Source organism: Elephantulus edwardii, unplaced genomic scaffold (assembly GCF_000299155.1).
Source record: "Elephantulus edwardii isolate Elephantulus edwardi_28Jun2011 unplaced genomic scaffold, EleEdw1.0 scaffold00221, whole genome shotgun sequence".
NCBI lineage: Eukaryota > Metazoa > Chordata > Mammalia > Macroscelidea > Macroscelididae > Elephantulus > Elephantulus edwardii.
Window position 1 is genome coordinate 4,262,038 of NW_006399971.1, and position 9,215 is coordinate 4,271,252.

Here is a 9,215-nt window from a genome sequence, read left to right on the forward strand (position 1 = left end):
GAAGAACATTTCATGCTTAAGGGTTGAAAGACCTATTATTTTCAAAATAATAATACTAATTAAATCAGTATATAAATATGCAGGTGACACAACATTGTTAGCAGAAACTAAGGAGGACCTGAAGGCTTTTCTGCAGAAGGTCAAGGACTGTAGTCTTTTAAGTGGATCGAAGCTCAACATCAAGAAAACAAAGATTCTCACCACTAGGCCTATTGGCACTATCATGGTAAATTGAGATTGTTAACAATTTCTGCTTGCTCAACTCCAGAATCAACATGCTTGGCACCAGCAGTCAGAAAATCAAAAGACAAATTGCTTTAGGAAAATCTGCTGTCAGGAACATTTTAGAGACTAAGGTGCGCCTTATCCAGGCCATAGTCTTCACAGTTATTTGCTGTGCATCAGAGAGTTTGGTATGCATTCAGACAGAAGAATTGTTGCTTTTGAGTTGTGGCTTGAGAAGAATATTGAACATATCATGAACTGTCAGGAGAACAAACAGATCTGTCCTAGAAAGGATGACACTAAGTTGCCTCCCGAAGGCAAGGATTTTGAAGCTCCATCTGACATACTTTGGGCATACTACTAAGAGGGCCAGTACTTGGAAATGGATATCATGCTTGGAAGGGTGTAGGACACTGCAGGAGAGGAAGACCCTGGATGAAATGTAACACGGTAACTGGGTTAATGGAAATAGGCTTGTCAGAGACAGTGAGATAGGCTCAGGATAGTGCTGGGTTCAGAGCTATTGTACATAGGATTGCTGTGAGTAGCTGTCAACTCAATGGCACATAACAAGATCAAAATTTCAGCAGTCTTCTTTGCCAAGCTATAATAGTCAATCCTCAAATTCTTATGGAACTGCCAAATCTTATGGATTTTGAATTCCCAAAATAGATGTTAAAAAGAATCTTAGAAGTAGGAGACTAATACTTCTTTATCTCATACCATATTATGAATATGATATCATACCATATTATAAAGCTATAGTAATCAAAAGTGGTGCTAGTTTAATGATAGACACACATCAACAAAATAGAATTGAGAGTACATAGTTAAACTTGTATATCTTAAGTACATTTATTTTTTACAGGGCTGCTAAGTCTATCAAATAGATAAATAATAGTAATTTATTATTTACTCTAGTAAGTAAATGATGCTCAGAAAACTGGGTTCCTTTCTTCAAAACTTTCAAGGTATACTGAAACATAACATTGCCTATGAAAGTGAAAATGGATAAAAATGTAGACATATGACTTAAACTCTTAGGAAAAAAAACCATAGGGAGTAATGTTTTTGGAACGAGTATTCAACAATGGATTTTTTAAAACTGACCTCAAAAAAAAGACAGAATAAACAGATGAGATCATCAAAATGAAAAACTTCTGTATGTTGTTGCCATTTTATTGTTGTTGTGTGCCCTTGAGTTGGAACCAACTCATATCTGATCCTCCAGCAGGTTTTGAGAGACACAAAATTATATGGGAGGAGACTGTCCATTTTTCTGTAGAGTAGCGGCTGTTGCATTTGAACCACATGCTTTTGGCTTAGCAGCACAGCTTCTTATCCACTAGACTACTAGAACTTCATTCTGTATGTTTTTGTTGTTGTTAGGTGGTGTGGAGTCAGAACTGATTAATAGCTGATCCTATAGTGGATTTCAGAGGCAGTAAATCACATGGGAGGAGAATGCCTACCCATGTCCTGCTGAACAGCTGGTAGATTAGAATTTAGTGCACCTTTGGGATTGCAGTGCAGTTTGTTACTACCAGACTGCCAGATTTCCCTAAAAGAACATTATTAACAAAATGAAGAGACAACCTACAGAGGAGGAAAATAAAATTTAAGAACCATGTACTGGGTAAGGGTTTAACAGCCAGAATATAAAAAGAACTTCCATAGCTTAGTAAGAAAATAATAATTAAATTTAAAATGTGCACAGGGATGACATGATAGTGTACTAGAAAGTCCCAAAGACTCAACAACAGCAAGAACAAAAGCCTGTTAAAGTTAGTAGGCCAATTTAGTAGAGTGGCAGGATAAAAGATCACTATTTAAAAATCAATAGGATTCCTCTACAGTAACAAAGAGAACTCAGAGGAGAAAATCAATAAAGCAATACCATTTACAACAGCTAACCATAAATTGAGATCCTTGGGAGTGAAACTGACTAGAGATACAAAATCCCTATACAAAGAAAACTACAGAACATTTCTTCAAGACACAATAAAATACCTAAAGAAATGGAAAAAAAATGTGTTCTGTTCATGGATAAAAAGACGCAATATCGTGAAAATGACAATCCTACCAAAAGCAATCTACATGTTCAATGCAATGCCAAGCCAGATATCAAATTCATTTTCAAGGAGATCAAAAGGGAAATGATCAAATTTATTTGAAGAGGCAAGAGACCCCAAATAAGCAAAATGCTTCTCAGAAACAAAAATGAAGTGGGAGGCATAGCACTCCCTAACCTCAAAACCTACTACACAAGGAAAAATGAACATAGAAATTCCATATAACCCAAGTATTCCACTGCTTGGAATAAATCCTGAGAAAATGAGAACCGAGGCACAAGCAGGCACCTGTACACCAATGTCCATAAAAGCATTATTCACCGTTGCCAGAACATGGAAACAGCCCAAATGTCCAAACACAATCAAATGGACTGAGAAATTCTGGTACATTCATACAATGGAATATTACTCAGCATACAGGAGCAATCATTTTGTAAATTATTGCCTAAATTGGGAGGGACTGGAGAGCATTATGCTGAGTGAACTCAGTCCCACAATGATAAATATTGTATAAAACCATTATTGTGGAATGAGTAGGAAGATCCAAAGGGCAGAGGAGTGGAAGCAGAGGGGATGAGGATGTACGGGGGTGGGGGAATTAATCATGGGGTTGTACAATTTGATAGGGGTTGAAGAGAATTGGAATAATCTAGTCTGAAAAACAATGTGTTCAAATTTTGTAAATAAACTAGTATAAATTTTAAAAAAAAGAAAATGTGCAAAGATCCTTAGCAGACAGTTCACCAAAGAAGATGTTCAAAGGGGGTGGGGGGTATGTGAAAACAGATTTACTATCATTGTTGTTGTTTTGTGCCATCAAGTCGCCTGCAACACATATCGACCCTATGCACATTAGCTCTGAATCCTTCCCTATCCTCAGCCAATCTCATCATCTTCTACAAACCTAATCCCATTTCTCCAATTACTCTTTCACTCCATTTCATCCTGGGTCTTCCTCTCCTGTGCTGTCCCTCCACAATTCCCAGCATTTTGTCCTTCTCCAAGGACTGGTCCCTCCTGGTTTCATGCTAAAAGTATGCAACAGAGCTTCAACAACGACAAACCAAACATTCCAGCCTACTCTAACTCAGAGGAACCCTAAAGGATAGAATTGATCTACACTATGGGGTTTCTAAGCCTATAAATTAAAGCTGGTTGCCATATCTTCCCTCCCCACCCCCACCCCCATGGAACTACTGATGATTTAGAATCAATGATCTTGTGGTTAGCAGTCAAATGCTTTAAGAACTGCACTAAAACTCTTTCATTAGCTATTAAACCAAAAGCAACCTACTGCCATTGAGTTGATTTTGATTCATAACAACCTTATAGGGAAGAGAAGAACTTCCTATAGGGCTTCCAAGTCTGTATGGATTTATGAAAAGAGACTGCCACATCCTTTCCTATAGACTGGTGGTCTCAAACTGTTAACTTTACAGATTAATATCCTAATGCTTTAGTCATTGCTCTATCAGGGCTTCTCTAGTCATTCCAGAATCATCGCCCCGGAGTTGATTCCAACTCATAGAGACCCACACACACCCCATTAATTTCAAGGCTGTAAATCTCTATGGGAGAAATCGTAGCTCATCTTTTTGCACAGAAGTAATTGGTGGGTTTGAACTGCTAGATATAAACAGAAACTTGGTATAGACAGATATGGCACAGTATACTATGACAGATGAAGAAAAGTTCACTTAATAATTGGTGCTTGGCTTGGTTGTTATCCATTTAGAAAAAAATTTAATTGGACCTTGATCTCACTTTATGTAAAAAAAATTTATACTGAATAAAATTTGTGTAGGCAGGCAAAGTTTTAAATACCTGAAAGAGAACATAGGCAAAATCCTTTTTACACTGATGTAGAAGAAAATAAATGCTTAAATGCTAATTAAGTTACCTTGTCTTTCAGAATTCACTAAGAGTTTGTGGGACTGTTTTTCAGATATATTTTTCCAGTCTTCACCTTGGCGTCTGGCTTTCATTTTATTGCTATTGGTTTATAGTATCCTGTGTGCTGGTGTCATTGGAAATAGGATTTTCAACTTTAAATTTCAGAGTAAGTAACAGAGAGAAGCCTGGACTAATGGCTTGTTCATGGTTTCAGTGGTGCCAGAAGGGAAATCATTCACCTTCATGCTAGGCTGAATGGTTTCTTCATGTAAGGCCAGCCATCACCTGCCTTTCCTACTTAAAATAGATGCCCAAATTAGAAGAATAAGTTTTTCTATGTGTTGAGCTCATGTAAGTACTTTAAGAACAACTCAGAGAACTTGAAAAGAAAGATTAAAAAGTTTCATTGTTGGAGGAAAAAAAGAAAGTAAAAGACTGACAAAATAATATTTAATTTTATCCTTCTTGGAGTTAATATTAACCCACTGAAAATCTACACCATAAGTTTCTTCAAAGAGCTGACCATAAAAATTTCATATGATCCAGCTATTCAACAGCTTGGAAAATACACCAAGAAAATGAGAACTGAGGCACAAACAGAGACTTGTACCCCAATGTTCATAGCAGCATTATTCATCATCACAAGGACATGGAAACAGTGCAAATTGAATAGATTGCCACAATTGAATAGATTGAGAAATTATGGTATTCACACAATGGGATACTATGCAGCATACAGGGACAATGAATTTATAAATTACTACCTAACTTGGGAGGGACTGGAAAGCATTATGCTAAGTGAACAAACTCAGTCCCATATGAACAAATACTGTATAAACCATTATTGTAGAACGTGTATAAGGATCCAAGAGGGGAGAGGGGGAGCAGAAGGGTAAGGAAAGGGAGTGGGTGGGAAAGGTTAATCATAGAGTCACAAAATTTGATGGGTGGAAGAAGGTATGAGTAAAGGAAAGGGGAAAGATCTGGTATGAAAAATAATGTATACAAGCTTTGAAAGTAAACTGGTATAAAATAAAAATTTTATTTAAATTTTAAAAAGCTTCAAAAAATCTATGCCCCATAGATATCATTCCCACATCTTCCTCCCTGATAATCTTTATTACTATGTGCTCCTAGAAATTACCACATAGTTCCCTTCAAGGGAGCCATTCCTGATATCTTCTTTATATTCCTAATAAAGACTGAGACTCAGTGATGGGGCAAAGAGTGTAGAGTTATCTAGGAGCCCCGAAGTCCTTCTGATCTCTCATTTTACACGAGCAAGTGTTCCAGGTCTTTGCACCATATTGCATTCCTGTGTTGACAGCTGAATATTATCTTTCTGTTTCAGGGACATTCCTGGAAGAATTGCGTAAGTGATACCATGTTTGGAGACTTCTCCACACAGTTCTTTCATGTTTTTCTCAGTTTCATGGTTTGAGGAGTAAATTTTCTTAGATTCAGACCATACTGAATCACAGTCAGGAAAAGGAGAACAGCTGGTTCACTTTCCCCCTCTATTAACTAAAGAATTAGAATTCGGAATTAGCATCTTGGCCTAGATACCCTTCAAAATTATTTTAAAATTGTACATATGATTTCTTTTGTGAGAAGAAGAATTGTAGATTTTATGAACTAAGAGTAGATCTCAGAATGTATGGTTTCAGGAGCTCTGGTGGAGTAGTGGCAAGAAGCTGTGCTGCAATCCCAAAGGCTTGTGGTTCAAATCCACCAGATGCTCTGCTGGAAAAGAAGGGGCAATCTCCTCCTGTGCCAGTAGGATCTAGTTCGATGGTACACAAGAAGAAAAGGCGGGGGGGGGGGGGAAGAATGTGTGACCTCAGAGGGGTTAAGAACCTCAACATCACCAAACCCTTAAGAGCCTTTATCCAGGTCCTGAATCAACTACTCAATATTCTGAATTTTTGTCTCATGAGTACCCTAAGAAAATCTGGACCATGTTGTAGGGGATAAAAACAACAATTACTGTGGTTGCAAAAAGGCTAAGAAAAGTAGTTGTTTATTTGGCATACCATATAAAGAAAAAAAATACACATCAAGAAGAGGGAATTGGGGTAACAAATCATACCCAAGATTTGAAATGACTACATCCTTCAGGAAATTTATTCCATTTATAATATTAAGGTTTTTCTCTCAATAATAATAATTTAAAAATTTTAAAAAGTTTTCCTTTCACATACATCTTGCTTATACATTTTCTTTGATATGAGAAATTTTTTTATATGGGTACTGAAATCAGTCTTATCAAGACACAGATATTCAGAGATACAGGAAGGAGGAGAGACAAAAGATACCACATCAAGTCTTCGTTATTAACTGCCTTTCCTCTAGTCTAGGTTTAGAGAGCTCTTGTAGCCTAGTGATAAGGAGTTCTGCTACCAAACCAAAGGTGGTGGTGGTGGTTGTTGTTTGATGCCGTCGAGTCGTAGACAACTCATAGCGACCCTATGAACGAACGGCCTGAGCACTGTCCATACATAGAGTTTCCGGAGGCAAGCCATTTCGAAAGTGGATGCCGCTCCTGCTTCCAGGCTTGATTTAGTCGGGGTAGGCAGTTTGAATTCACCAGCTCCTCAAAGGAGAAAGATGAACTGACTGTCTCCTTCCATGCTATTATTATCCTCTGAGTTTCCACTGGAGAGTCAGCTATGAATTGCTTCAGGCTCAACAGGAATAAGAGTTATTCCAGGTTTACATAGTTAGATATGAGGCTAAATTTAAGTGAAGCAGGTCTTAGGATAAGTGTTGTTTTGCTCTACAATAAGGCTGCTTCTATTTTAGATGCTAATACTAAATGTGTATAATAAAGAAACTTTTCTAGAGAGATGGATGAGTGAAACTCAGAAAAACTAGTTTGCAGGTTTTTAAAAAAAATCTGCAAGTTGACTTTTTAAAGTGGTTATCTGATTCTTTATTAGCTCAATATTCGAGAGGTAAAACTTTTTTTACTCTAACTCAATTATTACAGAGAGAACTTTTATCCTACTTCTCTCCAGACACTTGCTCTACTATTTGAACCTCTTCTATGTTTTCTTGATTTCAGAATGGAGAAGGATGCACACAGAAGCAGGTAAGAGACCTATTCTTCTCTCCCCATTTATTGACATTTCCATATAAGTTGATTATGGCTTTAATAAACTGACAACCAGGAGTCTCTATTGAGCCAGCTTGGAATGGATCTTCAATGGAGTTAAAGAAACCCTAAATTTTCTGCAGATATTGGGTTGAGAGGCCCCTTGGTATTCAATGCATCTTAAGCAGTTGAGAACACATAAAAATGAAAAACACCCTTAGGCTCTCCTCTTTCCCTACCTTCTGTTATTGATATGAGCATTAACCTACCCTCCTCTGTTTGTTTTCAGAACTGAAAGAGGCCCAGACTCATGCAGGTACCAATGATGGAGGGTTGAGGGTGAGACATAAATTGGAAGACATGGGAATGGGAGCCAAAAGTGACAGATATGGGATATATGAATATACACAAGTCCACCCATGCTGATGATTAAGAATTTATGATGTCCTGATATCCTAGCTTACCACTTTCCATCCATTTCTCAGCCAATGTATAGGAAGAAAGAGGGCATGGGATGAATCAAGCTAGCATGCAAGTTGCAGGCAGAGTTCCAGGGAATCAAGGACACTAATAAGAGAGTTGAAAGACAAGAAAGTACAGTAGGGGGATTCCAAGATGGTGGCAGTGGAGAAAAATGTGTGAGGAGCTGGAGGAGAAGCAAGCTGCATAGAAATAGTCCACTAAAGATAACTTCACAGCACACAGAGACCGACTGACGCAGCACAATGTGGACAGTGGGAATTTGAGTAAGATCTTTTATTAAACTAATTAGTTTAGGAGCTACAGGAGCATTGAGCCATGAGCCCCAGCCGAAGCTGCTGTGGGACCCAGCCACCAGGATAAAGAATGTTAGTGGAAAATTGACTGAGTTCCATTAAGCAGGGTTAATTGGGATGGAAGTGTCAGAGACAGTGTGATTGGCACAGGACAGAGCAGAATTTAGGGCTGTTGTACATAGGGTTGCCATGAGTCACAAGCGACTCGACGGCACATAACAACAACAACAAAGGAGAGAGCAGGCCTATTAGAATTCTACACAAGCACAAGGCAAGATGTCACCCCCAAAAGGTGACACATTATCAATGGCTTTTGTGAAGCCAGAAAGTCTGATAGAAATTTTTGACACAGAATTTAAGAGAACAATGATTGAATATTTTCAATGGATTAAATACAAACATGAAGAATTATAGGACACTAGAAGCAAAAACCAAAAAGAGCTTAAAAACAAAAAGAAAAACAAAAACAAAAACCCAACAACACAAACCCGTAACAACACAGATAAAACACAAGGCATTAGTGCCACTGAAAAAAAACAAGAAACCAGGATCCAAAATATAAGGTCCAATGTTTCAGATACTGTCAACATAATGGAGGGACACATGAGCAGAGTTGAAGAGATGGAACACATAACCAATGAAATAGAAGATAGAATTATCACCACTGATCTGCTAGAGCAAAAAGGAGAATCAAAAAGGAAGGAAAAAGAAGAAAAACTAAGAACAATGTGGGACACCATTAAGAGAAATAACATGCACATCATTGGAATCCCAGAACAGGAAGAAGCAAATAAAGGCACAGAAAAAATTGTGGAAGAATTACTAGAGGAAAATTTCACAGGCATAATGAAAAATGTTGTTGTTGTGTTGTGTGCTGTCGAGTTGCTTGTGACTCATAGTGACTCTATGTACAACAGCCCTAAAGTCTGCTCTGTCCTACGCCAATCGTACTGTCTCTGACACACCCATCCCAATTACTCCAGTCACTGAACCAATCCACCTCATAGAGGGCCTTCCTCTCCTGTGCTGTCCCTCCACCCGGCCAAGCATGATGTCCCTCTCCAAGGACAGGTCCCTCCTTACAACATGTCCAAAGTATGTCAGACGAAGTATAAGAATCCTTGCCTCCAAGGAGCATCATGGTTTAACCCTCTC

The 9,215-nt window shown here is 38.1% G+C and overlaps 1 protein-coding gene across 1 annotated transcript in view; it reads left to right on the top strand.

The window, feature by feature from the left end:
* The window catches only part of LOC102870083 (butyrophilin-like protein 8-like), a gene marked incomplete at its 5' end in the record, with an annotated part of 32,750 nt that overhangs the window by 12,382 nt on the left and 11,153 nt on the right, over window positions 1-9,215 (top strand). Inside the window, 3 exons of the mRNA XM_006898167.1 lie at window positions 4,243-4,356; window positions 5,542-5,562; window positions 7,574-7,600. Of these exons, the coding sequence (XP_006898229.1) occupies window positions 4,243-4,356; window positions 5,542-5,562; window positions 7,574-7,600 (162 nt within the window). The remainder of the gene's footprint in view (window positions 1-4,242; window positions 4,357-5,541; window positions 5,563-7,573; window positions 7,601-9,215) is intronic.